The 19,228-nt window shown below is 40.6% G+C and overlaps 1 protein-coding gene across 1 annotated transcript; it reads left to right on the top strand.

The window, feature by feature from the left end:
* Window positions 1-12,448: 12,448 nt before the first annotated feature.
* LOC105033709 (zinc finger BED domain-containing protein RICESLEEPER 2) lies at window positions 12,449-18,951 on the top strand. Its single transcript, XM_073247443.1, is given in 5 exon segments — window positions 12,449-12,645; window positions 16,509-17,524; window positions 17,527-17,766; window positions 17,769-18,172; window positions 18,175-18,951. Coding segments are annotated over 5 exon segments (2,238 nt in total). The 5' UTR covers window positions 12,449-12,463; the 3' UTR covers window positions 18,571-18,951.
* The last annotated feature ends 277 nt before the right edge of the window (window positions 18,952-19,228 follow it).

The raw sequence follows: 19,228 nt of genomic DNA, 5'->3' as shown, positions 1-19,228 counted from the left end.
TCGGTATAATGAGTAGTTTTAAATATTCATCTAAAGTTCTGTGAAATTTATCGAATCCACAACTAAAATCCTTATCGAGAAAAAAATCTAAAGCCGCCCAACCACAAATTTTACGTTCTTTATCTCTTGTTTCATTTTTGTTCTCTCTCTATTCTATTTGTTTTTCTGCCATATCTTTCATTAAAATCTCCAAATACCCGACTTTTCAATGAGGAGATGCTAGCCCCATTTAGCTAGTAGAGATTGATTAAGGATTCTAAGTTCCTCCATACCTAGGCCACTTTCTTCCTTAAGCATGCAAACCTTTTGCTGGTTAATTTTACATGATAATTCGCAAGTTGAGTTATAAACATACCATAGAAAAGCCCTCATGATTTTGTCAATCCTTTTGATTACCCAGACTGGAAGTTTGTAGATCGACGTGAAGTATTAGAGAGAGAATATCACTTGTCGGTGTGAGCTTGCTACTAAAAGAGAGGAGTCTGCTTCCAAGCTAATCTCCTCGATTGACTTCTTTGAATAAGAGGCATCCAATCGGCTTTTGCTAGCTTTTTTAAGGGGAAATCCTGGATAGGTGATGGGTAAAGGGACAATTTATAATTAAGCTAGTCAACACATCCACGGGCACCATTTGAGTTATTCCCAAAATTTTATCGAAGTTGATGGAGACCAAAGACCAACTCAAAATAGTATAGCATGACTTTGAGTACAGAAATGTTTTCCTTGCTGGCCCGAGAAAAGATCAAGGTATCATTAGTATATGGAAATATTTGTTAAGATTTGATGTCTCGAGATTCAGTCCATATTGAGTCCACAGCGAGATTCGTGGTGAAAAACAAAGTCCAACGAAATCAAGATCATCCCAAACGGAGCTCGGATGGAGGAGATACGAGCTTTTGAAGTCGGCACGAGATCCGAGATGGTAGAGAACCGCCGACGGCCGGCGGAGTGGTGGCGGCGCGCGGCCCAGACGGCGCCAACTTGCAGGACGCGCGACCCAGGTGGGCGGGCGGCCCAGCCGAGCGAGCGGCCCAGGCGCGCGCGTGGCCCAATGCATGCGCGGGCCTGCGCGTGGGTGCAGCCTAGGCCCAGGCGCCTTGCCTGGGCCTGTACCCCGGTCCACCGTGGACCGGACGGTCCACGGCTGGACCTGTGGACAGCATGGGCATTTCCCATGCATTTTTCACGGTCCACGATACTATTCTATGGACCGAAGCACGATCGAACGGTGTGGGTGGCTCCCGATCTTGATCCGATGGTCCAAGGGGTTATTTGGCTTTGTTTAGGACTCCTAATCCCTTTCTAATCAGATTTAAGCCTTTTAAATAGGGTTGATCGGTGAAATAAAGAGTAGGCGGCTTGGTTTTATCTCACGAAAATCCGTGAGGGCTGGGTTCGCACGGAAACCAGAGAAGATCGGGGCCCGTTAAGGAGAGAGAGAAGGCCGTACGCTGTGAGAGGAGCAGGAGGCTCCTGGACAATGGATGCCAGTCACTTCAGGGGTTCAGGGGGTCTTTCAAGAGAGAGAAAGCTTTTGGGAGGGGAACTTCTAGTGAGAGAGAATTGGGTGTACAAGAGTTGAGGGTGAGATCTCCTCTGGTAAATTTTTTTTTCATAGTGAAGTTTGCATGTCCTATGGAGACGAGCCTTTTTGTGGCTGATCCACGTATTTTGATTGTTTTGTTTTGTTTTTTCTTTCTTCCTGCTGCATCGTGTGGTACTGAAAAGATCTTGGGAGGTGATGTCCTGGCCAGACATCCGCCCAATAAGTGGTATCAGAGCAAGGCGGTACAAAGACGCAGATTACAGCGGTGGTGAGCAAGACTGAAGATGGAGAAGACAGGAACAATCAAGTTGGACATCAACAAGTTCGATGGTAAGAGCAATTTCTCCTTGTGGCAGGCAAGGGTGAAGGACATGCTCATCCAATAGGGGTTGATCGATGCTCTCTTGTGCGATGAAAAGCCGACCACCATGGAGGTGCGGGATTGGAAATGGCTACAGATGCAGGTGGTGAGCACCATCCGTATGTACCTGGCGGATGAGGTGGTGATCCATGTGCTGAGTGAGACTTCCCCGACAGTACTGTGATCGAAGCTCAAAGAGTTGTACATGGCGAAATCTCTCACCAACACTCTTTTTCTCTGGAGGCAGTTCTACCAACTGCGGATGATTGAGGGATAGAGCATGCAGGAGCATCTGAGCCACTTCCAAAAGATCCTTACCGACCTCCTCAGCGTTGGCGAGAATGTTGAGGAGAAGACCAAGGCGCTGGTTTTGTTGCCGTCGCTTCCCCCTTCGTACGAGTCCTTGGTGACTGCTCTTCTAGTAGAGAAGAGCACCATCAAGATAGACGAGGTCACCATGGCGATACTCTAGAACGTGGTTCTCAGGAAGGAGAACCCAGCTTCGAGCTCAAGTGGCGGTAGCTCAGCTTTGGTGGCTTTTGGAGGAGCAGAAGGTGGTAGACGGAGCGACAGGAGATCGCAACGAGGACGGTCAAAGTCCAGGAGGGACTTGAGCAAAATCAGGTGTTACCGGTATGAGGAGTTGGGGCATCTAGCCAAAGATTGCCCTCAACTCAAAAATCGGACGGTGGCTGTTGTAGCGACGGCCGGCAGCGATTCAGATGGAGATATCCTGGAGATATCTGACGAGGTATCTACTTCTTCCCAGTAGTTGATATTAGATTCTGCATGCCCCTATTATATATGTTGTAGAAAGGAGCAGTTTGATATCCTGAAGAACAGTGAGGGCACTGTATATCTGTCAGATGGATCGAGCTGTGCAATCAGAGGCATTAAGACGGTCAGCTGGAGGACACATGATGGTGCAATGAGGAGATTGGGGAAGGTCCGCTACATATCCGATTTCAAACGGAATCTTATCTCACTTAGCAGACTAGATTCGAAAGACTACAGGAGGTAGCTGGTGGAGGAATCCTGAGGGTGCTACGCGGCGATAGGATTGTGCTGGAGGGGAAGAAGGGGAGCAGAGGATATTATTATCTAGTGGGGAGCCCAGTGCGATGTGGAGCTTCGGGAGCCAGGTGGAGCCCAGAGCGAGGTGGAGCTTCGGGAGCCAGGTGGATCGGGCACGAGATAGGAGACTCGGGAGGATGAGAGGCGATGTCGCAAGGTGAGATTTCTATTGCCGCAGAACGATGCCCCGAGCAGATCTCAGATCAGGAGGAGCACAGCATATGACGGAGATGGGATCGAGCAGCCTAGCTCGACTCCCATGTTTGTCCATCCATGATCAGCAGGTGATTGCCCCAGGGCATGGGGGCGAGGAGATCCAGAAGCTTTCAGAGTTTGGAGGAGGCCGAATATCGAGTCGAGATAGAGATTGTTAGGATTTGATGCCTTGAGATTCAGCCCATATTGAGCCCACAGCGAGGTTCGCGATGAAAAACGAAGTCCAACGAGATCAAGATCACCCCAAGCAGAGCTCGGATGGAGGAGATACGAGCTTTTGAAGTCGGTACAAGACCCGAGGCGGTGGAGGACCGCCGACGACTGACGGTGGGCCGGTGGAATGGCAGCGGCGCGCGGCCCAGGCAGGGCCAACGCGTGGGATGCGCGACCAGGCGCACGGCCAGGTGGGCGAGCAGCCTAGCTGGGCGTGCGGCCCAAGCGGGCACGCGGCCCAGCCCGTGCACGGGCACGGCCCAGGCCCACGCACGCGGGCCGGCCCAGGCCCAGGCGCCTTGCCTGGGCCTTTACCCCAATCCATCGTGGACTGGGCGATCCACAGCTGGGCTTGTAGACCGCGTGGGCATTTTTCACACGTTTCTCGTGGTCCGTGGTACTATTTTATGAACCAGAGCGCGATCAGATGGCGTGGGTGGCTCTCGGTCTTGATCCGACGGTCCACGGGGTTATTTGACTTTGTTTAAAACTCCTAATCCCTCTCTAATCAGGTTTAAACCCTTTAAATAGGGCTGATTGGTGAAACAGAGAGTAGGCGGCTTGGTTTTATCTCACAAAAATCCGTGAGGGTTGGGTTCGCCTGAAAACCAGAGAAGATCAGGGCCCGTGAAGGAGAGAGAGAAGGCAATACGCTGTGAGAGAAGGAGCAGGAGGCTTCTGGACAGCAGACGCCAGTCACTTCAGGGGTTCAGGGGGTCTTTCAAGAGAGAGAGAGATTTTGAGAGGGGAACTTCTAGTGAGAGAGAATTGGGTGTACAAGGATTGAGGGTGAGGTCTTTTCTTGTAAAATTTTTTTTTCATAGTGAAGTTTACATGCCCCGTGGAGGCGAGCCTTTTTGTGGCTGATCCATGTATTTTGATTGTTTTGTTTTGTTTATTCTTTCTTCCTGCTGCATCGCGTTGTACTGAAAAGATCTTGGGAGGTGGTGTCCTGGTCAGACATCCACCTAACAGTACTATTATGCTATCTACTTTTAGGTTAAACATCGTTCAAAGTTGTTTTCTCCGGAATGAAAGCAACTCATAGATGAAGTTTTTGAAGCTTTAACAGAGATCTGGATGAAGAATTTTTGAGCCAAGAGACTAATCATTTGCTATGTGGCACATCACCCTACGTTGATGACTTGATTTAGCTCTATAAGGAGTTGTCCCTATATAGTTTCCTAAATACGTTTTCTTCAATAAAAACATATGTGTAAGCAATTGTTAAGATGATGATCACTTACTTGCCCTTAGAGATAGGTCTCTCAACTTGATACAGATACAATTTTCTTAATGATTCATAAACAAATTACGTTTATGAAACTCTTGGGAGCTCTTCCTTCATGGCGATCTGGTCTCAAGTAGGTTTTTTGCCCTTGGTTAGCTTTCCCAATGTTAGCAAGATAATCTTATTTGTAATAAGCTTTTTTTTTTTTTTCAATTCAAATAACCCACTAGTTATAATATTTCTAAGTAAAATGGTTTTCTTCCACCAATTCTTTTTAATTAATTTAATTAACAATATATCGTTTGATGGTTAAAATGCCAGGAAAACATAACTATCAAAACTTATTCCCATCTGGCTAGGACAGCTTCTTGAACTACATATCATTATCTTATCCTCCGTTGCGGTAGGGAGAATTAATGCTTTAACTGTTTAAACAATCAATCAGCATGATCTTTCGTCAAAAATAAAATACACAAGCCAAGAAATACTCTAAAATTAGACTCATACCCATTTTATGGTTATCCATTTAAAAAAAAATAAAGTCAAACAAAATATGCTTATCTCTGCTAGTGTGATGGGAACCCAAAAATCTCATATTTTCCCCCAAAAATAGTTCTCAAATAAAAAAATTATACAAATAATGCATCAGACTTTCGCTAGACCTCTTGCTGACAGCTTGCAATCAAGAATCTAATATGATGTAGGTTGTCTAAAATTTGGTAGGAGTGCATGCTGGCGCTCCACCCATATTATCGGAAAGACATTTAAAAAAAAAAAAGAGAGAGAGAAAAAGCATGATGTAAGTTAGCACCATTGAGATGGGTAGGAAAGTGGCAAGTGTGTACCCTTTTGAGTTTTCCGTGTTGTTTAAGTATTTTCCTTCTTAAACAGTTATGGATTTATAAATATTTTCTTTTTAATTTGGGGTAACTTATAAATATTTCCTGTGAGATATTTGAATTACTTTATTATTTTACTTGTTAATAACAGTTACATCAAAGCCATTTTTAAATTTACACCCATGAAAAGGACGAACTGACTTCTACTTACGTACATGAGGGGGAGCCTCAAGAGCGTGGTGGGTTCCGTGGACCCGTAGTCGTGCCATCTAGTGGGCCGCTGAGTTCCTCGGAGCCCATGAGCTCTGCTTGTTCTCCCAATGACTGGAGCTCAATGAACTGATCTCCTAAGTCGGCCCCAAAAGATAAATTTTCAGTTTTCCACTATAAAACAAGAAACAAAATGAGTCCTCTCCTTCCAGCAATGGATGAAAGAGGGAGAATCTTGGACTACAGGAGATATTCGTCTCCAAGGAGTTTTGTACCATCAGTCATACGCATAGGGATGCCATTTGATGGTGACAAATGCCTTGAATAGGATGATCGATGGCAGAAACTCGGTTCAGAAGAAGATGGTTATAATGCTGCAAACAAAACATCATGAGTTCCGTACCACCTAACTCAAGGGTATGTTAAGAAATTAGAAATGCTTTGAATGAAGAGACGAAGAGGAAGCTTAAATCCGACCTAGAAAGACTCCTTGTAGAGTCCAAGCTGACTTGAGGGAAGGTCGCAAATCCAATCACTCGATCCCAGAGCTTCCAAATAGTACTCGGGCGAGATCCAGAACTGAGCTCGAATCATTTCTAGATTGTCTCTGCTTAGCACCAACTAAAAATATCTGGACACAAAGGCCTCTTCTTCAACTTTATGTCCGGCATCGAATTCCTGCAGACTATACCCGAGGAAGAAAAGTCGGAGAACCAGCTCCCTGCTGAGTTCCCCGACTTACCCATCCTAAAATGAAAAGAAGAAGAGAAAAGCAGAAACAAAAAGTGAGAATGCGGAAACAAGAAGATAAGCAATCAAGGCCAAAGGAAAAAGGCACTAGAGGATCAGGACATCGAAGCCGACCTAGAACTGCTCAAGGTAGAGAAGATCATTGGAGAGTTGCTGAAAAGAGCTTAGAACCTTCATCGAAGACCACCGCTCTCTCAAAGAGCGAAAGCAGTAAGATGGTAAAAATGAAACCGAGGGAAACATGGCCATTATTTATAGAAATCTCGGACAACCCAAATAAAGTATCAATTCAGCTAGGACCCTTGGATGGTTGCCAGTTGGCACCACCTGGATGGTTGAACTAGCCTCCCCCCAGATGGCTATTTTATGAAGCCCTCAAATGACACAAGCAGCATATTGGTTCTACTAAATCTGCTAGATAATTGACACCTGGTGCCCTCTAGTAGATTGTGTTGATCTCCCATTGATAAAGCAATTAAATGATTCAACATTTTGTCTGGCTAGAAAAATCAGGTATGACATTTCACCCGATGGAACAAGGGTATGACACGTATCCCTTGTAGGACTAAGAGAATTGATCTATTATACTCCTTTCATCAGACATAATTATAGTTCGAATTCAAGAGTAAGGGGCAAATGATATGGATATGAAAATTTTATCTTGATTGGAGCCGACATATCGGGAACTTTGGTCTGATCCAACCTTGGTGTTGACCGACTCGAGGTATTTTTAAGAACGACCCAAGATGGCATTTCAGAAAAGTTTTATCCTTGATATTGTTTTCTAATTTACACCTACTATGAAAATTTCAAAATCCATATGATAGCTTATCGTGAGCAGATGAGGAAGAAGATAACAACGTATCTCTCCAAATAAAGTAAGAAATAACAAATGTATCTTGCCCAAGATAAGGCTAACAACTTTATTCTCTAAACTCCTCATGTTACTTCCACCCTCACCTATACATAGAGGGTTAAAGAAGATCCTCGAAGTATGCAATCATTTCTCTCCCAACAACACGTTCCTTCCTTTTATTTCCTAGTTTTCTGACTTGAGCGCCTCCACTAAAGCCAACTCCGATTAGAGACTTATTTTGTAGATCAAGCCACCACCATCGAGCGTCAGCCATACCCCTTCTCTGATCAATCTAGCCTCTGCCAAAAAACTAGTGGTAACAGGATCAAATACACATCCACATGAGTTCACATATACTCCCCTTATTTAAGCCCTAGCATCCTCACTAGGCTAAATAGCCAAATCTGTATGAGAACCCTTAGCTTGACGAGGATGTCAGAACTTAAACAGCGAGAATATATGAGGACCTATGCAAGCATGTATTTAGTCCCACACTTATACAGGGCTAAGGAATCTAAATAATACCCTCTAATAATTCTTTTTGGGTGAGGTCATTGATTGTTACAAATAGTATTTGAGCGGACTTGGTCCATAACTTATATGAACTAAGGGATACTAGAACACAAGTTCATTGTGCTAACCATGGGCCAGTCATAGTGTTTATGAATGGATATATGGATTTGATCGTTAAGTTGGAGAAGATGCCATTAAACTGAGGGAGTATATGAGGACTCATATGGATATATATTTAGTCCCATATCGATTATTAGTTGGAAAGATCTTAAATATTTATATAGAACTGAGGGACCTAAATAATACTTTTCAGCTAGTCTTTTTGCATGAGGTTTTAGGTTGTTACACTCTGTCTCTTGTAAGAAGAGCAACCTTGCTATGATCGGTCTTATCTTCAATAATATTATATCTTATGACATGCTATCCTACGCCGAAAGCCATTCTTCATCAAATGGAATGCCAATTCTGATCCTTTCTTCGAGGACATTCTCCTCAATATAAAAAGGTACATCTTCTATATTGGAAGGTTGTTTGTTCTCCACGAGCACATGGAGGATTGGATATTCCATTCTTAGAAAAATATACAGTATGAAATGTTTGCTAAAATGGCTGCCCATGTGGTCTTGCATTAGCATTCTTTATGGAGTCAGCTAGTAAGGGCAAAATATCAATTTGTGGGGAATTAAAAAAATTATCGTCCACTTTCTGTATGTTCTCATATTTGGTGGTGCATTTGTGATGCTAGTTCTCTTATTCAATATCAATACTTTTCTAATCAAGAGTCTTTGCTTAGATTGGTGCTTTGCTTTGTTGCTGATGAGTCTTCCATGGCATCTATAACATACTTAGGGGGTACTTAGTCAGGGGAATGGAGGTTTAAAATGAAAATTAGAATATGTGACTCCCATTTTAGTTGCTTGGTTGGAAGAGTCCGATTTCGATTCCGATTCTAAGATGAAATGAAAATATTCTAATCTACCTAAAACTCAATCCCCACTCTTCCCTATGGATTCAAAATTTCATTTCAATTTCGATCATGAATTAAATGTTTCAGGAGATTTGACCGTTCTGATTTTCATTACGATTGATTTCGATTCCAATTCTAATTTTGATCGTAAACTCCCTAAAGGGATGCTTGGTTCGTAATCAGAATCGAAATTGAAATTTGACTGAAATAGGAATCAAAATAACCAAATTTTTTGAAGCGTTTGGTTCGTGTTCAAAATCGAAATCGAAATGTATGATTCTCATTATTGATGTTTGGTTCATTAAAGATAGAAATCAGGATGAAATTTTATTTTGAGTACATCTTTTGTTTTGGGCCAAAATGTTGGCTCAAATATCTGATTAATTACAGTAGTGAACCAAGCTCACAAAATTAATAAATCTAGTCTCTCTTTAAATCTAGTCCCTCTTTACTAATAAACTAAGGGTGGCCCACAACCTCCCTCTTTAAGTTAAAAAAAAAAAATTTAGTCCTAAAATTTTTTGAAAATATAAATCTAAAAATTTATATTTTATGAAAAATAAATTTTTATATAAAAGTGAAAATTTTTACATAAGAGATGAAAAAAATATTTTATGAAATAAAATATAAAATATATATAAAAAATTTTATGAAAGATTTATATTTTATGAAATATAAATTTTATATAAATTTAATCTGGATCTTTTTCTCCCCATCTCGGATTTGCTTCCTCGCCTTGCATTGCCCGGTCCCCTATCCCGATGGCACCGCCCCACTATTTATACTGTCGATGGACAATAACAAGAAATAGCCAACAATAAAGGCCGTCACTCTATTCCTCCGGCAGAAAACCGTTGCAAATCTTGTTGGTCGGTTGTTGAGTTGGTCGCTATTGGCCTTGCTTCTTTATTGACACCCATGAGCACGTCTCCGTTAAGGTCCATGGTGCGATGGAGGTAGTAGTGATGGAAGTATAGGGAGAGGATGTAGAAGGATGGAAAGAGATCTCCTTCAATGTGTGTGTGTGTTTTTTTTTATTACCATTCCGGTGAAATAAGATCTCAATCCAATGGGAAAGTTCGGATTGGATTGGGGAGGGATTGGGCCATTCTCATTTTATTTTGGAATTGAAATCGAAATGGGAATAGGACTTCCTCCAACCAAACGGTTGGAATGGGAGTCATCCATTTTCATTTTGATTCTAGACTTCTACTCTCCCCAACCAAGCATCCATTTAGGTGCTGTTTGGTATATCATCGGTATGTAATTACTGGAGTGATGTGATCACTGGGATAATATGAATGCTAGGGTGATGTACAAATACTGAGGTGATATGTAATCTTCGTATTTGGTATATTACTGAAATATCATTGAAAATAAAACTTTACTGTGTTTGGTATATCACTAAATATTGATAGTGATAATATATAAAATGCTATAAATAGTTTTATATATTAATACATAATAATTACTCTACAACGTGATTAAATATTATTCATATATAACTCCTTACAAAAATATGTAGCAGTAGTAATAATAATAATATTTATTTATTTATTTATTATTATAGATATTCATTTTGATGAATCTATTAAAATACTATTATGATAATATTATATATAATCAGGCTGGACTAGACTCAATCAATTTTGACTATCAATATCAGAGCTGTCTATTAGAAATGATTTAGCCCATCAAAATAAATTGAAAAAAAAAAAGCATGAAGGATTTAACATGATCCATCTATGCCAATTAACCATATCTATCTATAAAAATAAAATAGATATCTAATAAATAAATAAAAGGTATCAATATCATTTAACTAAATCTGTCAATAAAAATAAAAAATACATCCAGTAGATAGGCATCTATAAAAAAAGATGAGAAATATTTTTATTTTCTTTCTAATTTATTAATTAAAAATATTTTTATCTCAAAATAATTTTAACATATCACCAGTATCCGGTGATGTGCTATCATCTGGGGTATGTGTAGTGATAGTATTACCGTATTTTATAGTGATGCTATCAGTGAATTTATTATTGGATCTTTCGTTACTAGATGAAATTTTATAATATCAAATAAGATAATCACATCATCTAACACATATCATTAAGATAATATAAAATATTATTTTTTACCAAATAGTATCTTAGGGTGTCGGGGTATGCATCCCTCTATGCCTTTTCATACTTCTCCTGTAACTGTTAGTTGGGTACCCCTTCCTTTAGGCGTTACCAAGATTAATTTTGACAGCAAGGAGATTTATTGTCCTCTTCTTTGCAGCGTATCATGCTCGCTGATTTTACGCTTGAGGCTACGCCTCCTACCGCATTAAATTAAATAAATAAGCCTTTTCTTGCCTGGCCCTCGAGAAGAAGAAGTCCTTTCTAAACTGGGTCGATCCGTCGGGTATGCTCTACAGTCCATCCAGCACGGCTGGTAAGGACAAGCCAGTTCTATGGTCCGGACGAAGATTCTTCATTCTTGGTACTGCGATGGCTTGGGTGCCGCTCGAGTCATGGTACGAATGGTCCCACTTCGAGAAGAGAATGCACGTGACAAGTCCACTTCTCCGATTGATGGGGCCTCTAGTCTCAGTCCAGCGGACTTTGGCATGCCACGGGGCAGGCCAGATGGTGTTCCCACACGGATGTTCTATTCTCTTGTTTCGTGCTACAAAGCTCCGATCTCCATCAGCCGGGACGCACTGTTGTTCCGCCGTGTGTTCCCGTTCCCAATTCCAATCGCCAACCCTTATAAATAAATATATATATGATTGGGTTAATAGGTCCTAGCTAGTAGACAGATAGACCCATTGCAAGCCCGGTGGATAGTGGAAAAGGGCACTGGCCCACTCAAGGGAGCCGCCCATGCGCGACCGCCCGTCCACGTCCGGGTTCATCATCCCAAGCCCATTGGGCTAAAACAAGATCGATCGGGTCGTCTCCTGCTCTCGCTCTCCCTCTCTCTCTCTCGCTAGCTAGGGTTTCCAATCCGCCGAGGGCCTCCGACCCATCATCATCTCTCCGTCCCTCGACCCACCACCTTCTCTTCGAGAAGAGAAAGGTCAAAAAAAGAAAAGAAAAGAAAAGGATTGGAAAAATTTCCCGCCTTCGCTACTCTATCGCTCGGCTGCTGTCCCTCTCTTAATTCATCGTTCGCCTCTAAAACCTAGGGTTCGAGTTGAGGTGATCCCGTTGATCGCAGGCCTGTGATCTCTCTCCGAGCTCGTATCTCTGGTGAGATTTCTAGATCCTTCTCCTCTTTTGTTCTCTTTTTAGATTCTTGTTGAATTGCCCGGTGTTTTCTGTGAACGTTTGATTTCTACCGCTGTTCGTATACCTCCTGCTTGCGTTGGTTTCGCTTTTTTTTTTTTTCTCTCTCTTTCCGGTTTTGTGGTGTGTGTTAGATCTATTTGTTCAGTGTTCAATCGAAAAAGGGTGAGGAAGAAAAAAAAAAAAAAAGCGATTCTCTGTGGCCCAAATTGTTATCGGATCGCATGGATCTGTAAGCTGCCGAGTTATTTCGATTCTAGAGGGCAATTCCTTTTGCTGGGCTTCTGATCCATAGGGGCTCGACAATTGGGGAGGGCTTTGTTTCTTTTTTAGTTTTTTATTTTTTGGGATCTCTTAGGGTAGAGAAGATTTGTCGCCTGGGAGGTCTCGGTTACATGGGCCTTCCTGCATGAGCCCAGATAAAATAACAGGTACCTGGAGGGAAGCCCACGCCCGATCTATCTCTGCTCTGGTTCAGGATGATTTCTGCCAGCTAGATGGGATAGCAGGCCCGGTGCTCGCAATCAGTGGTGCGTGCAGCATATGGAGGCCCTGCAAAAGTCTCTTGCCATCCACCACCCAACAACAACAGTAAATCCTCTACATGCTATGTTGGGGATCATGTGTTACCGACCGGCTGAATTGCATGATTCCAAGCATGCTGATCTCTACCAGTCTTTTTGTATTTATGTATTAAAACTTACTGAGAATTGAATCACTCAAATTCAATTATGCGTTCTATGATGTATCCAGGATCATAGCATGATAACTTCTCCCTTTTAAGTTTTAAGCATACTAAGTGTTTGATTTACTTCCAGGTTTGAATTTCGATTATTACACAATTCTTAGGTCCAATTGCATATTCTTTGAGAAATGATTACGCTCTGGTCTGAGTTTCAAGGATACATACAGAGGCTCTTTCCCTTGCTACTCTGGGCAAGAGGCGGCGGTTCCATTCCAAAGGGCGTCAACCCTTCCTTGGAACCTGGTTTTGTGAGCATTAGACGCAGTCTGACTGAGGACTTGGTTTCGGTTGGGCGGCTGTTGATATAGAGTAGGGAATGGGGTGGATAAAAAAAAGAGAAAAACAATTAAGGAAATCACAGTCACTATTTTTTGGAAGGAAAAGATGATCATTGCATTCCTCTTTATAGTTTCATAATGTCGCTAATTAACAATAACACAATAACATATACTTTCTCAGTTTCTCTGCATCTATAATCTTATCCTTTTTTGGTGTCAAACTTCCTTTGTAATTTTAGTTCCTTCTTGCAAATCTTGGTGGGGCAAAGGTGCAAGGCCCACTATCTAGACTTTCAAAGTGGCATAGGCATAAGCCTCGAGATGTTTCATGCTTACATCTCATAAAAATGTAGAGAATAATAAGGAAATTCTTTTTTTTTTTTTTTCCTTTTTAAAGCAGTGTTCAGGATGCACTTGTCTTAGGTTTTTTTATAACTCAAAACTTGCTGAGATCTTATGGCAAATATACGAAAATTGGTGGGCTATGTTTTGATATCACATATGCTTATGTAGAGCTTATAGTGCACAATAACTTTTCATCGGTATGTGAGGTAGATTCTTGGGATCATATATCTTTATGTCAAAAATATATAAAATCTCCATCCCCATGGCTTTTCTAACTACAAATCTTTTGACCAAAGCATTCTCTTAGCAGTTGGTAGAATCTTGGCTGATGCCTATAGGATAAGCTTCGAGCATGTGTAATATGCTACACCGCTCTTTCCTCACCACAAGAAAGCTCCTTTACTTTCATTCCTTATGGATCAAAATACAAGAATTTAGAGTTTGGACTCAAATTAATGAAAGAAATAATCCTTCCATCAATAGCTCATCAACCTTCTTAGCTTGTGTTGAAAAATTACATTAATAGGACGGAGTCATGAATTTTAAGTGTTAGTTATTGTAGTAAGAACCATATCTTAAGACTGGATAGAATTCTTCCTGCTCACTCCCTCCTATCTGCATCCATTTAATTCCTTTGCTGATCAGATAATTGGGAGCTGTGTCCTTTGCCATCTTCATTAGCCCAGCCATGGAAATATCTAACCTTTCTACAATCATTACTTGGAAGACTAGATCTGCTGTCACTACAAGCGTTTTTGTCCTTTCTCAGATCTTATGACCTTTCTATCTTAGGTTTTCTCTCCTTCTTTGGGTCATTGAATGCAATTATGATCCCCCTTCCTTACTGATGCTTTTGTAAGTGGTTGCTGCATCATGCCATTTCTTTTCAGTTCTTCCCATCACTTTGACCTCAGGCAGTACCACTTCTGTGCTGCTGCTCCCTTGAATGCACTCTTTCATCATCTTAACCTCTCTGGTTTTACCTCACATCAGTCACATCATTAATATCAACTATAGCCATCTCATCTGCTAGCAATTCTGTCGAACATTCTGGATTTTACAATAATGTGGTCCATGTCAGGAGATTTTCTCCGGAGTCTAAAAATGCATAAACCCAATTTCTTTTTTCCTGTACATGCAAAAATTGGGTCATCTTCTTCTTTGTTTTTCTTCATTGAATTTTTATTTACCATACCTCTTTATAGAGTATGCTTAATTTTGATTTATCTTTTTAGAGGAACTTTAGGCCTTTTGTTATCTTTTATTTTACTCAATGAACTGTTTGAAACTTATGGATAGTATAAATTTTGATACATCATTATTAGAGGATTTTGCTTTTTGTACTATGGATTGTGTTTTTTTCAAACAAAAGGTTGTTTTGGTAGTATCCAACTGAGTGGAGACTAAATTGTTATATGGTATTTCTTCATTGTCGATTAATAATCCCATTCTTCTTTATATTATAGACAATATTCGTTTTAAGTATGTTTTCAGTCTAATAACCCCCATTATCCTTTTTTTTAAAGAGCAACTTTTGCTACAATAAATCAGTAGAAGATTTGAACTTTTTTCATGCCCTATTTTTAGTGTTTTTGCAGCTCAGTTTTTCTTCTTCTTTTTTTTAAAGAGCATTTTCTTTTACAATAAATCAATACAAGATTAGAATAATCTTCTTCTTATTGTCTTCAAATGCATTTTTCTGTTTCAATAAATCAGTAGAAGATTCGAATTTTTGTCATGCATTGAGTAACGAATGCCTTGGACTTGGATTGGAAACCTATTTTTAGCATTTTTGCAACTCAGTTTAATTGACAAAGATACTACTTGACTTTTTCTGCTAGTTCTTATCTTCGCAAGAGGCTTTAGTTTTAGGATAACATGTGGCACACTCTGCAAGCAGTTTTTTGTGAAAGTTGTATTTCAACATGATATTTTATGCAGAAGCATGGTGCTCGATGCACCAAGAACATATTTGTATTCATGGCATCATATTATTTGATTGGGTAGTTTTTTACTTTTTATTGTTTCAGACCTTTTTTTTTCTTCTCCACTTCTCCATCCAAGTATCTATTTGTTAGTAGGATATTTCCTCCTAGCACTGCTGAATGATTTCTCCAACTTCCTTTTCTTCTATTGATGCCTGCATGTATTTCTCCATTTTTTAAACTGACTTGAATTCAATATTTCAATTTTTATGGGTAATTATTTATTCATTTTCTAAGTAATAAATGTCTTTCAATTCATCATTTTGCCTGGATTTTCTTTTCTAGTCTCTGGTCAATTAGGTTTGGCATTTTTAGCTTCCCTTGCTTACCTTTTCGTTGCTGCTTCTTTTGTCTGGGAAATTGATCTTATTTAGTTTATGTTAGGAAAAGATTCAGGATGATGCATCCATGCATGTCGCATGGAGTTGACTGCATCTTGATACACACATTTTATGTCATATGGTGAAAGAAACCTGGAACATATTAGAAGTGAAATGATTTTATCTGGCTTGCCTTTTATGAATATCATGGCATGCTTTTTTTTTTTTGAGAGTTACTTGATAGGCATCAAGGTTTCAAATATAAATAATCAGTTTTTCTTTTTTTTTTTCCTCTAATGAAATTAGAATGTCAGATATTGTCCTCCTCAAATTTGATCTCCTGCATAGCCTTCAGACAATTACCGGTTGTGTCTCTGTTGCATGCTTGTATATCAATCTTATATGCATGGCATCACTCCCTACTGAATAAAAATATATCATCTTCTTTGTTATGACGTGGATTTCTTATTTTCTTTTTCATTAAATGTGGTTATACACTGTCTGCTTTAAGATGATTAGGGTAATTCTTTTCATTATCTTGTCAAGATTTAAAATGGAAAGAAAAAGATTGATAAGAAATTTCTAGTTAGTTTTATATCTGAAATCTTCACCATCAAAGGTGTATTACTTTTCTAATGAAATTCTTTTTATGTGATTTTTGGTTTTTAGTTAAATATGTGCACTTTTTAGGAATGGACTGACCTGAAAATCATGTTAGTCTGTGTTCTTGTTTCATTCAGTTTCTCTTTTAATTAGTCTTCGCTCTTTGCTCTTTATTCAGCATGGCTGGAGCTATTGATACTGAACCAGTCACTACAGAAACACCAACCCCACCACCTTCGAAGCGCAGGAGAAAGAAGTCATTGGTCTGGGAACACTTCACCATTGAAGCTGTGTCTGGAGGATGTACGCGGGCTTGTTGCAAGTTGTGCAAGCAAACATTTGCTTACAGTAGTGGCTCAAAGATTGCAGGCACTAGCCACCTCAAGAGGCACATTGCTCTGGGCTCCTGTCCTAAAATCAAAAATCAGGAAAAGAAAATGCTTGCACTTACTTCAGGTTCAAAAACTGATGAAACTTCCTGTGAACCACCTCCCAAAAGACGCTACAGAATGTCTGGCTTTGCAAATGCTGCATTTGACCAGGATGTCAGCTGTGTATATCTTGCAAAGATGATTATTGTGCATGACTATCCTCTTCACATGGTTGAACATCCTGCTTTCATATCTTTCGTTCAAAGCCTCCAACCTCGGTTCAAGATGGTAGACTTCAATGCCATTGAAGCAGAAATATTAGCCATTTATCAGAAGGAAAAGCAAAGCCTCATGCAAGTCTTTGGGACTATGACCGGAAGGGTTAGCCTCACCATAGGCTTGTGGACAACAAGTCAGACTCTCGGATATGTTTGTCTCACTGGGCAGTTCATTGACAGTGATTGGAGGCTGCACAGAAGAATGCTTAACTTCATGATGGTATCATCTCCTCATTCAGAAAATGCTCTTAGTGAAGCTATCGGGGTTAGCCTTTCAGATTGGAACATGAAGTCTAAGTTATTCACCATCACTCTAGACAATAATTGCTCATCTCATGACATCTACAGTGCAAATCTAAGAGACCACCTGTCCAACAAGAACACGCTCATGCTCAAGGGTCAGTTGTTTGTTGTCCGCTGCTATGCCAATATCTTGAATGTAGTTGCTCAAGATGTGATTGCTTCAATCCATGGTATTATATACAACATCCGTGAAAGTGTGAAGTTCATTAAAGCTTCTCCAGCCCGTGAAGAAAAATTTGCTGAATTGCCTTGCAACTTGAAATCCCTAGCACAAAGACCTTGTCTCTTGATGTTACAACACAGTGGAACACAACTTACCTCATGCTGGTGGCCGCCTTGGAATATAAACAAGCACTTACTGTTTTGGAAACGTGCGATGATAATTATAATGAAGCACCATCGACTGAGGACTGGAAGAAGGTAGATATTGTTTGCACGTATCTGAAGCTTCTATATGACTCTGCAAATGTCATTATGGCAACAGCGATCCAACTGCGAATATATTTTTCCATGAAGCATGGAAAATCCAGCTAGAGCTGACCAATGCGACACTGAATGAAGATGTTCTTGTGAGCAGCTTTGCAAAAGAGATGCACGAGAAGTTTGACAAATATTGGAAAGACTGCAGCCTTGTCTTGGCAATTGCCGTGGTCATGGACCCTCGTTTCAAGTTGAAGCTTGTGGAGTTCAGTTTCTCAAAAATCTATGGTGAAGAAGCTGTTAGATATATTAAGGTAGTGAACGACAGCATCCACGAGCTCTATCTTGAGTATGTTGCCCAGCCACTTCCATTGACTCCAGCTTATGAAGAACAAGGGGAAGCCACCGCCAACAACATCAATGGCAATGAAAATGGCAGTGGCAGTGGCAATGACAATGACCGGCCAGCAACCCTGGTTCTAATGGTGATGGACTTCTGGACTTTGATCTCTATCTCTCGGAGATGGCTGTGAACCAGCCAACAAAATCAGAGCTAGAACAGTATCTGGAAGAGTCCCTTGTTCCACGGATCCAAGAGTTTGATATCCTCAACTGGTGGAAGCTCAACAATCTCAAGTACCCAACGCTTTCGAAGATGGCCCGGGATGTCTTGGCCATTCCAATGTCCATGGTGAGTACAGGCTCCTCCATATTTGCCAGTGGAACAGGAAGCAGAGTGCTTGACGACTATCACAGTTCGTTGCGTCCTGAGACAGTGGAGGCTCTGTTCTGTGCAAAAGACTGGCTCCAGTATTTGCCCACCATGGCAGAGCCACCATCAACAGCGATTGTCAAAATGGAGCTCTAGGTTATGCATAATTGTTTATCTTTTTCTTGGCGGCATCCGTGGCTGGACTTTGGATGAGCACATGTTGCTCAAAGTGCTGCATCAAGTTGTTCGCTTTATAGGACAGTGACGGGGCAGCTTAGCATTCAGCTTTATTTTCTAAGGTGTGAACTGGTTTGTTTTGGCTTCCATTTATCTTTGTTGGAATATTTTAAATATTGTGTAGTTGTTTCATCTTCTCTGTTTTATCTTGTGTAGCTATGTGCTGTTGACTTGTGTCAGTAGTTTAGATGGGCTTGTGGTTATGGCTTTTTGCATTTTCCAAAATACTGTAGAACTAGCAATAGTTCTTGTTTGATAGATGGAGGAATGTGGATAGATGGTTGTGTTTTTTTGTCTGCATTGTATTCCGCAGTTTATGATCATAATTATTAGGTAGAATGAGTCTACCGTAGGCATAGTCTTTTATTGATTTTGATTGGCTTTTTTTTTTTTTTTTTTTTTGGCAAGAGCAGTCCAAAAGATCAAAATATAAAAAATCTAACAAATCAGTGGGTAGTCTCTTCCTTATCTCTAGATCCAGTCATCAGAGTGGTCAACAACAAAAACTACCATCCAATCTGCTGCAGTATTAGCCTCTCGTAAACATATTGGACTCTAACTGCAACAGTGTGACGAA

Source organism: Elaeis guineensis, chromosome 13 (assembly GCF_000442705.2).
Source record: "Elaeis guineensis isolate ETL-2024a chromosome 13, EG11, whole genome shotgun sequence".
Classification (NCBI taxonomy): domain Eukaryota; kingdom Viridiplantae; phylum Streptophyta; class Magnoliopsida; order Arecales; family Arecaceae; genus Elaeis; species Elaeis guineensis.
Note: the sequence above shows the minus strand (reverse complement) of the source record. Positions and strands in the feature narration are given on the sequence as shown.